The sequence below is a fragment of the Salvelinus fontinalis genome, chromosome 14 (genome assembly GCF_029448725.1).
Source record: "Salvelinus fontinalis isolate EN_2023a chromosome 14, ASM2944872v1, whole genome shotgun sequence".
In the NCBI taxonomy this organism is placed as follows: Eukaryota; Metazoa; Chordata; class Actinopteri; order Salmoniformes; family Salmonidae; genus Salvelinus; species Salvelinus fontinalis.
Genome location: NC_074678.1, coordinates 13,475,293 through 13,494,256, shown reverse-complemented (window position 1 = coordinate 13,494,256; position 18,964 = coordinate 13,475,293). Strand labels below are relative to the sequence as shown.

Genomic DNA, 18,964 nt, shown 5'->3' with positions numbered 1-18,964 from the left:
AACCCGTCATCTAGTATCTAAACCCGTCATCTAGTATCTAAACCCGTCATCTAGTATCTAAACATATCATGTAGTATCTAAACATATAATCTAGTATCTAAACCCGTCATGTAGTATCTAAACCCGTCATGTAGTATCTAAACCCGTCATGTAGTATCTAAACCCGTCATGTAGTATCTAAACCCGTCATGTAGTATCTAAACCCGTCATCTAGTATCTAAACCCGTCATGTAGTATCTAAACCCGTCATGTAGTATCTAAACCCGTCATGTAGTATCTAAACCCGTCATGTAGTATCTAAACCCGTCATGTAGTATCTAAACCCGTCATGTAGCATCTAAACCCGTCATGTAGTATCTAAACCCGTCATGTAGTATCTAAACCCGTCATGTAGTATCTAAACCCGTCATGTAGTATCTAAACCCGTCATGTAGTATCTAAACCCGTCATGTAGTATCTAAACCCGTCATGTAGTATCTAAACCCGTCATGTAGTATCTAAACCCGTCATGTAGTATCTAAACCCGTCATGTAGTATCTAAACCCGTCATGTAGCATCTAAACCCGTCATGTAGCATCTAAACATATCATCTAGTATCTAAACATATAATCTAGTATCTAAACCCGTCATCTAGTATCTAAACCCGTCATGTAGTATCTAAACCCGTCATGTAGTATCTAAACCCGTCATGTAGTATCTAAACCCGTCATGTAGTATCTAAACCCGTCATGTAGTATCTAAACCCGTCATGTAGTATCTAAACCCGTCATGTAGTATCTAATCCCGTCATGTAGTATCCAAACATATCATGTAGTATCTAAACATTGTCACGGCTCCTCCTCTGCAGTGCAGGGGGCGGTTCCTCCTGCAGGCAGAGGAGGGTCGTTAACCATCCGCTAGCCTACTTAACCTATAATTCAGTCATGGTAAGATAACACATGTGAAGGTAAACGTTAATGTATTTGAAATATTTATTTATGACATTATCTAGCTAGCCTTATAAAACACAATTATTAATTATGGATTCGTTTTTTTCTGTTGCTATCAATCACTCCATCTGTATTTACTCTTCTGTCTGTTTGTCTTGCTGACTTATCTGTCTTTCTGTCAGACTATCTGTCTGTCTGTGTACTGTCTAGCCAGCATTTGCCAGAAAGGTTCTTTCACATAGGCTCATATTCACAAAGTCTCATAGAAGGAGTGCTGATCAATAATCCGTTTTGTCTTTTAAATCAAACTGAATACGTTTTGATGGACAGGAGGGGACCTGATCCTAGATCAGCACTCCTACCCTGAAACACTTTGTGAACACAATCCAGGTGTGATTATGAAGTTGTGATGAGGCATTATTATATTAGTCCCGTGATGTAGGCTAGAGCTTGAGTACTGTAGTCTGAAGGCTGTTTCTGAATTCACTGACCTGGTGAGTAAATGTTGTGTACAATGGCGCCATCTAGTGACAAACATAGAAACACACATTGTTGCTGAACGAAGGCATCTCTATATTTTCCAGAAATAAAACTTGTAAACCTTTCCTGCAGTCTCTGAGGAGATGGACACCTCTTCTTCTTCTGGACGATCTCCGTCTCCTACTGGGACTGTCTTCTTACCCCCTCCTATCATGTGGAACAGTCTGTAAGTCATTCATCACATAACCTAGCTCTGGTCCAGGGCATTATGTGCGGCTTGCTGAAGGAAGGCTCAGTGTCTGCAAGCTGTATGTAACGCCCTGAACCAGAGCTACACATTACCCACGTCTGGCCATCATGGACAGTCAACTCATCACATTCACGTACTGTAAGTCTCAGTTGTGTTTGTTGTGTTATTAAAGGCAGTTTAATTGAGCAGATGTTGAATTATTATTGTAATATTGTAATAAATTGTCTGAGTTCACTTCCTAAATAATGTGTTGACATTCCTTCGCTCCCAGCTACAAGCAGGCAGAGATGGAGGCTCAGTTCCTGAGAGAAGAGAAGAAGACCTGTACAGAGAAGGAAGCCCACATGCTTGAGTTGAGGGGGAAGGATCGAACGATCCAAAATCAGAAGAAGGAGATGGACAGACTTCAAGTGTGCCTCTGGGAGGAGGAAAAGAAGAAGAGGAATGGTGGAACGGAGAAGGACGAGATGATTGAACAACTACAGTCTGAGACAGACCATCTCAGAGCCCTTTTGAAAGATGAAAGGAGGAGAAGAAGAGTAGAAAGGGGTATAATGAAAGAGTGGAAGGCTGAGATCCTGAGACTGAGGGAGGCAGAGAGCCAGAGGGAGGCAGAGAGCCACAGGGAGGCAGAGAGCCAGAGGAAAGCAGAGAGACAGAGGGAAGCAGAGAGAAAGAGGGAGGCAGAGAGAGCCACAGAATGGGAGGAGAACCAGGGAAACATGCAGGAGATCAACAGACTAAAACAACTGCTGGAGCTGCTGATGGTGGACCTTCAACTGGCCCACGTAAGACATGTCATTGTTATTATTAAAAGGCAGTGTATATTCACCCGGCTGAAAATGAATGGCGGCAGTATGCTAACCCAATGTTAACTTTTATGCCTTTCCTAAACGTTAACCCTTACCTTAACCTCACTGAAACAATACCTAACCTTTACCATAACCCAACCCTAGGTCCTAAACCTAACCTTCATTTATCTCAACCCCTACGCCTTTCTTCTGCCGGTTGAATATCCACTTCCTTATTAACGTCATTACTGTTGTTGTTGTTGATAACTGTATCTGTGCAGGTTGTAAATAATTGCATTAGTGAAGCATCATTTGTAGGAGTAATTTCTACAAGCATAAACATCAGAGGCAACATTGTTGTAACATCACACAAATTGCAATGGGACTTTCTCAAACCCCTAACTGAATGGGCAAGCTAGTTGTGTGTTTGTATTTGTACACATTTTGGACATAATTGATTCCATAAAATGTATCATAATTTTTTCAAACCATGTCAATACATTAATTGACAATGAATTGTCCAGATGAATTGATCAAAATGACTCTGCTATTGATGTTGTCCAGTGTTTGATTCAATTACCTAGGTCTAAGTTGTATTTCTATGTATCATTCTCTGCAAATGCTTTGAAAGTATGTCTTGGTCAAAGATTATCACTAATTTAACCTTTTCAAATTAAGCAAGAGATTGAGGATCAGGCAGAAAGTCATGGAGGATCAGCGACCAAGACTGGCCTGGAACAACAAACCTATTGAGACAGAAAGAGAGAGGGAAAGAGAGATGGAAAGGGAGAGAAAAGCAGAATTGGAAAGACAAGAAATGAAGAAGAAAGTGAAACAGGCAGAAGAAACAATAAAAGTGTTAGAAGGAGAGATTGAGAGATTGAAAGAGACTGAAAAGGAAATCATATTTGAAAGAGAAAGAGACATGCGTATTGCAGAGAATGAGAAAGTCAAACTGGTTAACGAAAAGGTGAAAGAGTTAGAGAGGTTGAGAGACTGAAAGAAGATGACAACAAAAGAGATTCAATACAAAATCAAATTTGAAAAAGCAAAAGAAGCATATAGAAGACAGAATGAGAGAGTGAAACAGGTTAACCAAAATGTACTAGTGTTAGACAGAGAGGTTGCGAGAATGAAAGAAGAGATTAGATTGAAATACGAGACTGAACCAGAGAGAACATTTGAAAATACCAAAACAGAGACAACAAGAAGATGAGAAGAAGAAGGAGATGGAGAGAGAAGAAGAGAGACACAAACAAAAGCACATAGAGATGGAAGAGGAAGAAAGAGAGAGGGGGAAAGAGAGACAGAGACAGATCAAAAGGAAGAGAATGGAGAAGAGACAGAAAAATATGGAAAGAGAACAAGAGAGACAGAGAGAGATTGAAAGGGAGAATGAAGAAGAAAGATGTAAACAAATGCAAATAGAGATGGAAGAGGCAGAAAGAGAAGAAGAGACACAGAGATAGAGATGGGAGAGAAAGAGACACAGAGATAGAGATGGGAGAGAAAGAGACACAGAGATAGAGATGGGAGAGAAAGAGACACAGAGATAGAGATGGGAGAGAAAGAGACACAGAGATAGAGATGGGAGAGAAAGAGACACAGAGATAGAGATGGGAGAGAAAGAGACACAGAGATAGAGATGGGAGAGAAAGAGACACAGAGATAGAGATGGGAGAGAAAGAGACACAGAGAGAGAGATGGGAGAGAAAGAGACACAGAGATAGAGATGGGAGAGAAAGAGACACAGAGAGAGATCGAAGAGAAAGAGACACAGAGAGAGATGGGAGAGAAAGAGACACAGAGAGAGATGGGAGAGAAAGAGACACAGAGAGAGATGGGAGAGAAAGAGACACAGAGAGAGATCGAAGAGAAAGAGACACAGAGAGAGATGGGAGAGAAAGAGACACAGAGAGAGATGGGAGAGAAAGAGACACAGAGAGAGATCGAAGAGAAAGAGACACAGAGAGAGATCGAAGAGAAAGAGACACAGAGAGAGATCGAAGAGAAAGAGACACAGAGAGAGATGGGAGAGAAAGAGACACAGAGAGAGATCGAAGAGAAAGAGACACAGAGAGAAAGAGACACAGAGAAAGAGACACAGAGAGAGATCGAAGAGAAAGAGACACAGAGAGAAAGAGACACAGAGAGAGATGGGAGAGAAAGAGACACAGAGAGAGATGGGAGAGAAAGAGACACAGAGAGAGATGGGAGAGAAAGAGACACAGAGAGAGATGGGAGAGAAAGAGACACAGAGAGAGATGGGAGAGAAAGAGACACAGAGAGAGATGGGAGAGAAAGAGACACAGAGAGAGATGGGAGAGAAAGAGACACAGAGAGAGATGGGAGAGAAAGAGACACAGAGAGAGATGGGAGAGAAAGAGACACAGAGAGAGATGGGAGAGAAAGAGACACAGAGAGAGATGGGAGAGAAAGAGACACAGAGAGAGATGGGAGAGAAAGAGACACAGAGAGAGATGGGAGAGAAAGAGACACAGAGAGAGATGGGAGAGAAAGAGACACAGAGAGAGATGGGAGAGAAAGAGACACGACAACAACAAGAGGAGAGAAAGAGAACGTTTGAGAGAGATCAAGAAGAAGAAGATATATGGAAACAGAAGCAAATTGACATGGAGAAGGAGGGAAGAGAGAGGGAGAACAAGAGACAGAGAGAGATAGAAGAGATACACAGAGGACAACAACAAGAGGAGAGACAAAAACAAATGGAGAAAGAGAAAGAAAGGGAGAAAGACAATGAGAATCAGAGAGAGATGGAATGAAAAGATCAGCAACAGAAAGAGATGGAGAAAGAAAAGATGATTATGAGAAAGAGGGAGGAAGCAGGAAGAAGAAAGGGGGGGCAGAAAAATATTTTGGGGGAAATTGAGGGACAGAATGATCTGGAGAGAGAGATGGAAGAAATGCAGGAAGTGATTAAGGAAGCAGAGGAAGAGTACAGGGAAAGAGAAGAGAGAGGAAAGGAAGTAAGTATGAAGTGATTAAGGAAGCAGAGGAAGAGTACAGGGAAAGAGAAGAGAGAGGAAAGGAAGTAAGCATGAAGTGATTAAGGTAGCAGAGGAAGAGTACAGGGAAAGAGAAGAGAGAGGAAAGGAAGGAAGCATGAAGAAACATGTAGTAGTTAATGTTAAAGCAAAAGCACGGGACGTCTTCAATAGACGTAAAGAGAGGAGGTTAGAAGTGTTGAAGGGGGAACGAGAACACATAGAAAGAGGACAACAAATCAGGAGGGAGAAGGAGGAAAGACGGCTGGAGATGGAAAGAAAACAGGAGAGGGCAAGACGACAAGAGGAGCAGGATAAAAAACAAGAGATTGAAATTGCTAGACAGAAAGAAATGTTCAGACTAAGAGAGGAGGAGAGACAGAGAGAGGCAGAGAGAGAGGATCAGAGAAAGAGAGCCATTGAAGGCCATTTATCTTTAATCAGAGAGAGAGAGAAGATAACAGAGGCAACAAAAAGAGAGGAGATGGCGGAAGAGGAGGAGGAAAAGGAAGATGACAAGGAGGACCTTGTCCCACCCTATAAAAATAGCAGAAGGGGAGCTATGGGCTGGGTGAATAAGAAGTGGGAGAAGAGGAACATCAAGAAGATAGAGAGAGCATATCAGAGAGAAGCTGAGGAGGGCTATAAGATCGTCCACATAGGTAAGACCTGTTTTCCCTCTGCTTATAACATCATCCTCTTTAGTCTCCTCTACACACATAAGTTCCACACCAGTCATCATGTTGCATCATTGTTTCAATATAAAACTACTGTCCAAAATGGTCATGCTGATCTATTATCAACTTAAATGTAATGTACACAGGGAATTTAGAATGGAAAACCCAACTGCATCTCAATGGTCCTGGTCTAAAGTAGTGCATCATAGCCTTTTGGGGCCCTAAGAAACGTTTTGTTTGATCTGGAGATGGCCAGCAGGGGGGGCCAAGGAGGCCACAGGCAGAGAACCAGGAGGGGAGTTCAGAGAACCAGCAGGAGGGGCCAAGGAGGCCACAGGCAGAGAACCAGGAGGGGAGTTCAGAGAACCAGCAGGAGGGGCCAGAGAACCAACAGGGGGGGCCAGACAGCCAGCAGCTAGAAGCTCCAGAAGAGGCTGAGACATCAGAGCTAATCTCAAAGAAAAAGAAAAGGCCAGGCATCTGGAAGAGAATTAAGATGGGGTAAAGAATGTTTAAACATCTATTCATGTTTTACACTGTTAATATATATGTTGTCACTTCTATTATCCAAATGTGAGGGTTTAGTGTAGATGCAACACACATGTAAATATATAGATACTTACCTGTCTCTGATGTCTGACAGCATTCCTGACCTGCTGTCTGCCTAGAGCTGGAACATGTAAATATATAGATACTTACCTGTCTCTGATGTCTGACAGTATTCCTGACCTGCTGTCTGCCTAGAGCTGGAACATGTAAATATATAGATACTTACCTGTCTCTGATGTCTTACAGCATTCCTGACCTGCTGTCTGCCTAGAGCTGGAACATGTAAATATATAGATACTTACCTGTCTCTGATGTCTGACAGCATTCCTGACGTGCTGTCTGCCTAGAGCTGGAACATGTAAATATATAGATACTTACCTGTCTCTGATGTCTGACAGCATTCCTGACGTGCTGTCTGCCTAGAGCTGGAACTCGACGAAGCCACAGTTCCACTGAGGTTACGTTGGTCATTAAAAGTGTCGCCCAATAATTCCTCCTCCTCTTTAAGTCATCAAGCCACATTTCCTCCACAAAACATTATCGTCTCCTCAAGCCAGCAAGTATCCTCTTTATCAGGTAACGAACCATCGAAGGTCAGTGACCCTAATCCCCAGAGCAGAGGTTCTCATCTTTATCCTAATTAAATTCATCTCTACTCACCACCTCTACAGTCCTAGAAAATATCCCCAAATGGACATGGTTTAAACAGAAGTCCTCCCCTGAGACCAATGGCTCCACAAACCAGAGTTTCTCATCTTTATTCAAGTTGAACGCAACTCTGATCATTTCCACCACCTCACCTGTTAAGGGGAGGTGCTGAAAAGGAGGTCTGGGAGGAGGTTTGCAGGTAGCCTGGACCGGACCGGTAGCAGCTAAGTTGCTGGCTCCATCCCCGGGCAGAGCTACTCAAGTCAGGCCAGTGATGTTTGACGATGTCATTTTTGTTATTAAAGTTTTACGTTTTAATAAAAGCATTTATTAAAAAAGCAATATTGTTGTTACGGTGTGGATTGTTTTCTCCTCAGATTCTTAGAGAAGCTATTTCAATCTGATATTTCTCCTCTGGTCTAAAATAGATGTGTATAGAGGACTCCTCTCTAATATAACATGTCACACATCGTAGCAAACTGATGGAATGTTAGGTGTCTCATTGAAAGTCTAACATCTACCGTGACTACTGGATGTTTCAATTCTACTAAATAAGAGAGCAACAGTAGACGCATCGTTAGCTCTCCCACCTCCAGTTCAGTACTTGGGTCATTCCACCAGTTGAGGACCTTTTGGGGAGTGTAACTTTTATTCCACCTAATTCTAACATTCTGTCATAAAGAGCACATGTTCAACTTAATAAAAAACATGTTTTCCCATCTCAAAAGTAAAACATACATACTATAGCAAAGGGCCTATTAAGTGCCAAATCAAGTGACAGGGTTGACTGTAACATAGTTGACTATTTCATTTAGAATCAACCATAGATCCCCATGTGACAGGGGGAATGGAATGCAAGCTTACCAAACAAATGTAAATTGTTTCAACATTTCTAGACTGTCTAACTATAGGTAACAGGGTTGATGTGTTATAATTCACCCAGTGGTGATTGCAGCATGTACATCTTGGTGGGGAAAACTCCCCCAAAATGTTTTAGATGAATGCCAGCAAAGCCACTACACAACACAACACTAAACAATACATTAATTGCACTATAACGGAGACAAACGGTGCCCACAAACTGTTAGGGTCGACATAAAGCAGTCCCAACAGCAGAGCTTTCTTTTCATCACCATGGAGTGAATCCTTTTTTTTTTAAAACATAGCTGATATGGCTGACTTGCTTAAACAAATGTGGTTTCTACTGATACTTGAGGGGACAACGAGTGGATAACAGGCAATCCGTCATTTTGATTAAGACATTAATGAGAGAGCTAGGATGGACGTAGTCAATATATATAGTCTACATGTGCACCACCAAGTCAGAGCAGTAGGCTAAGTTATGAGAGGGGAAAGGCACAAAATTATTAGGGTGAGACACATGGGCTCCTAACAGCTTACTACACAACATACACTTAGTATTACTTTCTTAGCTACAGTATACATATCTCCCTGGCATAGTACATCATTTGTAGAGCAGCATTCAATAACTTTTTGGACTCACCTTGTTGTGCTGTGCTCTCTTGAACAGGAAGGTGGCGCGGCGGTTTGTCATCACAATTTGTCATCAAAGTCTGGCATTCTCTGGATTTATGCTGCTTTCAAGACAACTGGGAACTCTGAAAAAACAAGGTTGAATCATGACGTCAGTGATCTTCAGGTCAGAGCACACGAAAGATGCCCGAGTTCCCAACTTGGAATTCCGAGTTGGATGACCGTTCAAAACTTGTTTTCCCAGTCGGAGTTCCCAGTTGTCTTGAACTCACTGAAGTCTAAGATTTCCCAGTTCTGAGTTTCCAGTTGTTTTGAATGCGGCAGAAGTCATGCTGAATAGCAGGCTAGTGATTGCTTTGCTAAGCTTGTAGTTAGCCACTGATTCCTTCCAAACCACTCATTATTTAATTTGCCATTTCCAACTTGTTGTGTAATGCTTATGCCCAATGGTTGATGAGCACCGATACATTTTATCTATAATTTCTCTTCATAATTTCTCTTCGTATGACAAGGATTGGAAAGGATTTGCCAGTAGCTTGTTGACTGGATTCATGATGATGACTGTTAGCTTGGTAGCTAAGATTTAGAAAATATGATGTTGACATGATCAGTCCAATCAAAGCTACGGTAAATATAACCTGATTTGATGTCCTTTTATCTGTGGCCAATGACCTTGAGAATTATTGGATGGGCACTTCTAATGTAACTCTATGGCAGCACCCAAGGGGCTTGAATTATCAAGCTCTCCTCATAGATTTTGCAGTGACGTAGTGTCCCCTTGAGTGACAGAACACTGAACCAATCACGGTGCAACTAGAGAACATTACCAACCCCTACTCTCCGTATTTTCCCCTGGCTGCCCCACCACAGAAAGCACTGAGAAAGGCTGAAACACCTGCATGTTGGAGCTGCCTTACTTAAGAAAGCAAGAAGAGACCATGTCTGTATGACGCTTTATTAACTCAATGACTTTTCTTTATCATTGGTTGCAAACTGATATGTGACACATATTAATGCCAGAATATGAGGCAAAACAAGCAACATAATTGCAAAATGTTTTTTTGCTAAACACGTGGGGCTCAAATCTGACTTGCCTAGTTAAATAAAAAAATATATCTATAAATGTAACATTCTAAATCGGCTGATGATAGTGAATAAGTTAAACCGTTTGTTTTTCCAATTCGGTGTCATATTCACTTTTTGGAGGTGAAATGTAGCTAAAAATGTGCTATCCCCTGCTCAGAGGGTTAAGGAACCGTCTTAAAACTGCAACGCATACGCCTGTAAATGAAAAATATCAATACCTTCTCAACTACATGACATAGAGATCTCAAACAAATTTGACACTGTAAAGAGACCTCATCTCTTGAATTCAATTAGTTAATTTTTTTAAACTTCTATAAAATCTACAAAATGTAAAATAAATCCCTTTACATAAAAGTTCTTAAAAAAAACGTCAATATCTTCCACCCCATATGACTTTCATGAATACAACCAACTGTTATTGGTTCAGGGACGTCATGCCTCCTATCAACAGCAATTTGTGTTGTATTTGTTGACTTTGGATACTTTTTTACAAATGTTAATTATATTTGCATGAATAATACTGTCAAATGTCAATAGATTCCACCCCATGTGACATTCATGAGTAAAACTAACTGTGATTGGTTCAGGGACCTCATCCCTCCAATCAATAGCAATTACTTTTGTATTTCTTGACTTTGGTGATATTCTACCAACTTAAATTGACTTTAAATTAAAGATACTTTCTTAAAACGTCAATAGCTTCCACCCAATATTACTTTAAAGAATACAAACAACTATCATTGGTTCAGGAACCACATCCCACTAATAAATGTCAATTACTTTGGTATTTTATTTACTATAATTTTTTTTAAATGAATTTGAATTGGCTTTACCTGAAAAATGCTTCTCTAAAACTTCAGTCGCTTCCACCCCATATTACTTTTATGAATACAACAAACTGATATTGGTTCACAGACCTCTTCCCTCCAATCCACGGCAATTACGTTTGGACTTTTGGACATTACAAATTAAGTCAAATTGAAAACAGTATTGGTGTTGTTGAATTAGGTTTTCATAATAGCAAGCTAGGACTGATGGTTTGGTTATCTAAACTAGCAAGTATGTTTGTTTGGTTACCAAGGCAACTACTGTAGCTATCTAGAAAACTTGCTAGCTACTTCAGTGGATGTTGAACACATTTCTACTGGCAAATGAACACATTTCTACCGGCAAATGAACACATTTCTACCGGCAAATGAACACATTTCTACTGGCAAATGAACACATTTCTACCGCCAAATGAACACATTTCTACCGGCAAATGAACACATTTCTACCGGCAAATGTGTCAAATGATAGCCATGGTATTAAAGGGATAATCAACTCAAGGCTTTATGGGTTCTCTGGAAAATAATGCAAGTCCATGGAAGGTCAGTTCCACAGTGTTCATTATTTGCCAGAGAACTTCATAGTCCCTCTTGATTATCCCTTACATAACTTTATGAGCTGGAATTGCCTTTCTTTGCAACAGTGGAAGCTGCTGAGGAGACGATGGCTCATAATAATGGTTGGAATGGAGTCAATGGAGTGGTATCAACCACATCAAAGATGGCGTTTCCATGTGTTTGAGACCACTCAATTGACATCATTACAGACATTATTATGAGCTGTCCTCCCCTCATCAGCCTCCACTGCTTTGCAATTAGTTTGTTCGTTTTCAGTTGTTAGCATTTAGCTAACAGCGTCTATGTGAATTTGGTATCAATTTGTGCTAATTTGTTAGCATTCTGGTAATACATGCCCATAGGTTTTTCTTGTGTTTTTAGCACCCCCTCATGTGCTATGCCGGTAATACTGTAAATCCTGGTATGAGAGAAGGATGGTATGACAATATGAAAATATGGATATCGCCCAAGCCTAATCACCACAACTTCCACACCTACGTACCACAACTACCACACCTACCTACCACAATTATTACACCTACCATCAACACACCTACAATCCACAAATACCACACCTACCACAACTATCACATCTACTATCACCAAGCCTACACAGCTACTATCACCATACCTACCAAACCTACCTACCACAACAACCTACCACAACTACCACACCTATCATCACCATACCTACCATATCTATCATCACCACACCTACCAAACTTACCTACCACAACTACCACCACACCAACCACACCTACCATCACCACAAGTAACATATCTACCATCACCACATCTATCACACCTACCATCACCAAACCTACCACACCTATTACACCTACCATCACCACAACTACCTCACCTACCATCACCACACCCACCAAACCTACCTACCTACCACAACTACCACACCTACCTACCACAACTATCACACCCATCTACCACAACTATCACACCTACCTACCACAACTGTCACACCTAACATAACCACACCTACCATCACCTCACCTACCATCACTATACCTACCATTACACCAACCATCTCACCTACCATCACCACAAATACCATACCATAATTACTTCACCACACCTACCATCATTAAACCTGCCATCACCACACCTACCATACCTACCATCATCACATCTACCATAACCACACCTACCATACCTACCTTCACCGCACCTACCACCACCACACCTACAATCACTATACTTAATGTAGCAGTGTGATGTTGTTCCCCTAGATTATGCACCAAGTTGCACACAAGGACCAATTCAAATAGGCCAGGTCAAGAGGGGATGTTAATAATTTGATAATAATAATAATAATAATTCAGTGTATTTTTTTTATTTAATTACAGCTGCATAGCTAATGTTTTTCTTTGGTGTACAAACACATTTTCACATCAATATTGTACATACATGTGATTGTAAAAGTTTTGTATATTTTGGTTTGGCCCATCGCGGGTTGTCTGTCTTTCCTTACCCCCTTATTGTTCTCTAGAGAGGTATGTAGTCCTTAGCTCCGAAATTGTTTAATATAAAACCGTCATAATGTTACACAATGTACTGTTATGCTACCATAAGTTTGTTACAATGTGGATAATATAAAGATTTATGTTAACAAGTTTCACAAAGCTCGCTAACTAGGGTATCTATTGTAACTTGTGAGTACTTGGGACAGTGTTTGAGTGAGTGTCCATGTGCTTGCGCAGGTGCCTGAGAGCTAGGACTGTGGTTAACATAATGTGTGTTGTCTCTTTGTGTGCAGGGCAAATACAAATAATTCAACTAGCAGACCTTCAGTTGTGGCAGCGTCCTAATTAAAAGTACACAACGCAGAATGAACCACGCTACACAAGGTAGCCAAAGTGGAATCACAAGTCATAGGCCTAATCATCAATCAAATATAAAATATAATCTACATATGAATGTAGTAGAGTTCAAATGGTTATTCCATCAAACTTCAAATGATTAGAATAGTACACAACGCAGAACAACCAGGTTGGGGGCCAGTGGCCCAAGCCCGAGAACAGGAATATTCCAAGTTCAGACAGGGGGGGGGGGTCAGATCGATATGATCGCCAGGAACTTTACTTTTGGTGTCTATTTTTAATTGTTGCGCTACTGGTGCTGCCTGTTGATGTTAGGTAGGCAGCTACAGTAGCTGGATGATGTTAACATCTTCGGGTTTTGTTTCATTAAATGTATTTTATTTCATCCGGGTGCTTGCGTCACCTACTAACACCCTGGTACTACCCGTAGCTCCCGCTCTCCTCAGTCCGAGAAAACACTGAGAGAGAAAGGTATGTGTTGCAGATTACTCCTTTGTAGAAGTCCATAACGTGAAATAAATAAAAGATCCCAAGGTTAATGCTGTAGATATTGTTATAAGGGAGTGTGAGACTATTGAAACATGTAACTTTCAGAGTTTTATTGTTATTAATATAGTTTACAGAGTGCTAAAAGTGCTGTTGCTAGCTAGCATGCCTTTCTGTGATGCAGACGGTTAGCTGAGCTTGTGCTGGCGTTGCATTATGGGAGATGCAGTTTTGTCCTCTACGGTCTGAATGGGATAGAGGCGATTTCACGTTGTAACTTGTTTGTGTTGCAGTATTTTTGTACATGAGTTTTTTGCTACTGTCACCACTGAAAGCACCTAGCAATGTATTGGGGATGTGAGACATGTGTTTTACCTTTCTTCAGGCTCCTGTGTAGAACAACTTGGCAGATGGTGCATTGGAGACTGATGTGTTCCTGTCTTTTCACAATACTATTGCAGGTCAACATAAGCTAGCAGCATACCACCCTGCATACCACTGCTATGCTTCTGAAGCTAAGCAGGGTTGGTCCTGGTCAGTCCCTGGATGGGAGACCAGATGCTGCTTGAAGTGGTGTTGGAGGGCCAGTAGGAGGTACTCTTTATATCCCAATGCCCCAGGGCAGTGATTGGGGACACTGCCCTGTGTAGGGTGCCGTCTTTCGGATGGGACGTTAAACGGGTGTCCTGACTCTCTGAGGTCATTAAAGATCCCATGGCACTTATCGTAAGAGTAGGGGTGTTAACCCCGGTGTCCTGGCTAAATTCCCAATCTAGTCCTCCAACCATCACTGTCACCTAATAATCCCCAGTTTACAATTGGCTCATTCTTCTCCCCTGTAACTATTCCCCAGGTCGTTGCTGTAAATGAGAACGTGTTCTCAGTCAACTTACCTGGTAAAATAACGGATTTTGGAGAAAAAAAGCCTAAAAGACAGCAATGGTGTCGGTCTTCATTTCTCGGTTCTCCTGTGGTGCATATAAGACCCGCTACATAAAGACAAAATGTAATCTACATGTGTTATAGAATAGCTCCCTTCTCACATCCCAGGTCATGTTTAGACTGGAACGTGACAACTCAACGGGCTATGCACATCTCCCCAAAAGCCTACAGACAACTTTCCTGAGTGCAATGTCATTAATGTGACCGATATGTACAGTATAAAAAGCATAGTGAAGCAGGAAAATATCCCACCTCTGACGCACAGCAGAGACATCGCTGCTGAGATTTCCCCTGGCGCAAGAGTCCCTCAAGAATTTAAAAACAGTCATTGCGTTTCAATGAATGTACTCCCCAAACGCTTGTTGCATCGTAAACTATCCTCGCAGTCCCTTGGGAGTTCAGCGGAGGGATGATGCGCCGCTGCCATTTACTTGGATGAGAAGTTGGACGAACACTCCTCCATATGTCTGGCGTGCGAAGGGTTTTGTCCCATTGTATATATTTATTGTTTTTTTCATGGCAATTTTATTATTAAACTGCGCCGTTGTAACAGGATCTTTGCTCTCCCGACTTCTCTGCCGCCAGTACGCACTCATTAACAGTAGGCTATGGTTGCTGTTTGTATTTCATTGAACTTTAGGCCCATACAAAGACAAATCACACAACATAGACTACCAAATAACCTTAGGCAAAAATACACTAAATAAAAGTCAAGTGAAAATAGTTATAAATGTCTTGATTAATAATGAGTAGCTAAACCATATTGACTTTTGGACACTGATGCGCAGGAGAACCCCTAGGTTGTAAATAATTGCATTAGTGAAACATCATTTTTAAGAGTAATTTCTACAAACATAAACATCAGAGGCAACATTGTTGTAACATCACACAAATTGCAATGGGAATTTCATTTATCTTTAATCAGAGAGAGAGAGATAATAGAGGCAGAAGAGAGGAGATGGCGGAAGAGGAAAGGAGGGAGATCCTTGAAAAGTACAAGAGGGGTGACAGAGGAGAAGGAAGATGACAAGGAGGACATTCTCCCACCTGATAAAAGTATCCGAAGGAGAGCTGTGGGCTGGGTGACTAAGAAATGGGAGGAGAGGAACCTCAAAAGGATAGAGAGAACGTATCAGAGAGAAGCTGAGGAGGGCTGTAAGATCGTCAACATAGGTAAGACCTGTTTTCCCTCAGTTCATGACGTTTAAGTTGATACCACAGTAAGTTGAGACCCTGAAAGAGTTCCTAACAAATACACACCCAAGACGTTTTTGGGGGGGTTCGGGGGGCCACTAGTGGCCATGGGGCCCTAAGCGATCGCATATGCCTAGGGCCGGCCCTGGCACTATACAAAAAATAGGTGCCATTTGGGACTCATGTTCAACTTAGGGTCATGTCAATTCGGGATGGGAATTATTGAACTTTATTGACAAATTCCATGCCTTGCTCAACTGAAAAGAGTAAAGAATCATTGAGATCCAACTGGGTTTTCTATTCCTAATTCCCTGTCCATTACATTTCAGATGCCCAGAGAACCAACAGGGGGGGCCAGACAGACAGCAGCTAGAAGCTCCAGAAGAGGCTGAAACATCAGAGCCAACCTCAAAGAAAAAGCCAGGCATCTGGAAGAGTTAAGGGGTAAAGAATGTTTAAAAATGTATTCATGTTTTACAGGGTTAATATACACTACCGTTCAAAAGTTTGCATTAGAAATGTCCTTGTTTTTGAAAGAAAAGGACATTTAGTTGTCCATTAAAATCAGGTCAAATTGATCAGAAATGCAGTGTAGACATTGTTAATCTACATAAAGCAGTCCCAACAGCAGAGCTTTCTTTTCATCACCATGGAGTGAGTCATAGCTGATATGGCTGACTTGCTTAAACAAATGTGGTTTCTACTGACACTTGAGATGTACAAACTATGGCATAAGGGGATATTGAGTGGATAAGAGGCAATCTGTAATTTTGATTAAGACCTTAATGAACAAGCTAGGACGGCCATACAGTGGTTGTAAGTCGCTCTGGATAAGAGCGTCTGCTAAATGACTTAAATGTAATGTAAATGTTCCTCCTTTAAAAGTTGCATCATACTACGGCTCACCTTGTGGGCTGCCGCAGCATTCCATGGAGTGGCATTTAATTGTCAGCCATTTTTTCTGTTACTGCAAGTTAGTGCTAGTATGACCACCAGAGGGCATCTTTGAGAACCATTTGATAGTCTTCCATATTAGCATTACCAGAGACGGGGAGGGCACGCGGGAGACCGGGGTTCAATCCCCCGACGGGGAGGAAGGAGTAGGCTGTCCTTGTAGGATGTTACATCTATTAGGATGGAACGGAAAATGTGGCGCTGTACAACGTGACGGTCGGCAGTACAGTACTGGGCTAATTAGCTAAAGAATCCCTTTGTCGTGTGGACGGGAGATCGGGGTTCAATCCCCCGACGGGGAGGAAGGAGTAGGTTGTTCCTGTAAATAAGCATTTGTTCTTAACTGATTCCATATGTGTTATTTCATAGTTGTGATGTCTTCACTATTATTCTACAATGTATGTAACTATTCTTCTACAAGGATCCAACTAAAGAAGATGCGTTATGGAGAGATTGTGAAGACCAATGTTCATCCCCGGTATAAAACAAACTAGCTAGCGTTAGCTGAATGTAAAAGCCATGTATGCTGTTTTTAATACAGAAATCCTCTGAAGCCAACAGTCATGTGAGATTTTTATGTTGTTGAAAATTACTAGTATTTCCATTTTTCAAATGTTCATGTTTATTTTTTGTTCGTTGTTGAAATAATGGTGGAATTGTACAATAGTTTTAAAGTGTAGAATGAATACACAAAACAAATGAAGATGTCAAATTTGAACTTACTGTGTCCCATGTTGAAAAACTACACACACACACACACACACACACACACACAGTGCATCTAAGTAGGCCTAGCTACAACCATTCTGTCCTGGAAGTCAGTTCAGCCTTCCACAGAGGTGAAATACTGAGTCAACTTTTCCCTGACAGAAACTGCCTCCTGACCTGCTCTGTTGGCCTGGATGGCTCTGCCTCTCATGCCTCATCCCTGCTGTAGTCACATCTCTACATCACAAGGCTTTGTGAGGAAGTTGTGGAGGATGCACATTGCAACCACTAGGGTATCAACCTTGCTTGGGAGTAGGTTTATTTCTTGGTAGAGGATCCTCCATCTGGCTGCAAGGATCCAGAATGTCTTCTCCTCTGTCATTGTAGCTCAACGGAGACGATAGTTGAACATTTCTTTCTCGTAGCTGATGTTATGCCCGGCATATGGCCTCATCAGGTGGGGCTTTAGTGGAAAGGCAGCATCCAGAGGCCAAATACCTGTAATGACAAAATAAATGTTTTGTTATTGTTTAACAATCAATTCTATTTTACTCTTCACAGAAGTTGGATTGTGCAAAACCAGATGGAAGTCCCTCCGTGACATTTTTGAAAGGCACCTACGGAAGGCCCAGCCCAGTGGTTCTGGGGGAACCAATCAGAAAGAATGGAAATACATGAAAATATTATCATTCTTGATACCTTACGTCCAGCCAAGAAGGTAAGTTATAATACACATTTGAAGTGATTGCACAGAACTCTAAATCTCAACAAATTGCAGTATTGCTGGCTTTGTTTTCTACCTGCTAAGTCACTACGTGATTGGCTCATGTCAGCTGGTATCCCATTTCTGAATGAATGATTATAGAGGCCTATAGATGATGAATCAGTCTCTTATTACAGAGGAATGATGAAAACCAGCACTATTAGACATTGTGGCCCAGATTTTAGAAATAGGATTAATTGAGGCTGAGCTGAGGTTTCTGACGTTTACATAAAACACGTATAACTTTTCATTTATGTTGACCTTTTTTCAGCTCTAGAGGCAACCTCAGCCTTGAAAATGCTTATTCGCCTCAGCCACAACCGATGGAGCCCGATGACGCTGAAGACGACGTGGTGTCCCTGAGCCCTGTGCTTCAGATGCCTGAACAACAGTCAAAACCAACCACAGGCACGGCTCAAGACTGGCAGCCAAGAAAAAGAAAACAGAAAGTCAACTATCAAGATGTGGATGAAGAGCTGCTTGCATTTGTCAGCCAATCACTTCTGCTGTTACCCCAGAGGATGAGGATGAGGCGGCTCAGCCTTGTGCCAGAGCTGAAGAAAACAGGAAGAAACAAGGGACGTCTGAAAGTGCAACTACTGTCATTGGTTGTAAACTGGGATGACCAGCATGATGACCAGCAGGATGACCAGCATGATGACCAGCATGCAACGCCTCTGCTACCACAATGGCTCTTTGATGCTATGGACATAGTCCACCAATGGAAGGTCAGGTGAATCAGCTTGACCCCCCCCCCCCCCCCCGTTCTCAGCTTGACCCCCCCCCCC

General features: G+C 41.7%; 2 protein-coding genes across 8 annotated transcripts; both read left to right on the top strand.

Moving 5' to 3' along the window:
* The first annotated feature begins 1,536 nt into the window (after window positions 1-1,536).
* On the top strand, window positions 1,537-2,823 carry LOC129811162 (octapeptide-repeat protein T2-like). Its single transcript, XM_055862360.1, has 2 exons — window positions 1,537-1,635; window positions 1,931-2,823. The coding sequence occupies exons 1-2, from the start codon at window positions 1,553-1,555 to the stop codon at window positions 2,532-2,534; spliced, it is 687 nt and encodes a 228-aa protein (XP_055718335.1). The 5' UTR covers window positions 1,537-1,552; the 3' UTR covers window positions 2,535-2,823.
* A 3,251-nt stretch (window positions 2,824-6,074) lies between these two features.
* LOC129869512 (uncharacterized) lies at window positions 6,075-18,934 on the top strand. Of its 7 annotated transcripts, XR_008761959.1 has the most exons (6): window positions 13,574-13,600; window positions 14,077-14,209; window positions 15,483-15,730; window positions 16,081-16,195; window positions 17,975-18,131; window positions 18,448-18,934. XR_008761959.1 is itself a non-coding variant. In XM_055943980.1 (3 exons), exons 1-3 carry the CDS (start codon window positions 17,608-17,610, stop codon window positions 18,911-18,913), a joined length of 741 nt encoding a protein of 246 aa, XP_055799955.1. In that variant the 5' UTR covers window positions 16,815-17,607; the 3' UTR covers window positions 18,914-18,934. The 7 variants fall into 7 exon arrangements, 2 of the variants coding, with proteins under 2 accessions (XP_055799955.1, XP_055799956.1); XR_008761960.1 differs by lacking the exon at window positions 14,077-14,209 and having other exon boundaries at window positions 13,581-13,600; XR_008761958.1 differs by lacking the exon at window positions 13,574-13,600 and having other exon boundaries at window positions 13,630-14,209.
* Window positions 18,935-18,964: the final 30 nt, after the last annotated feature.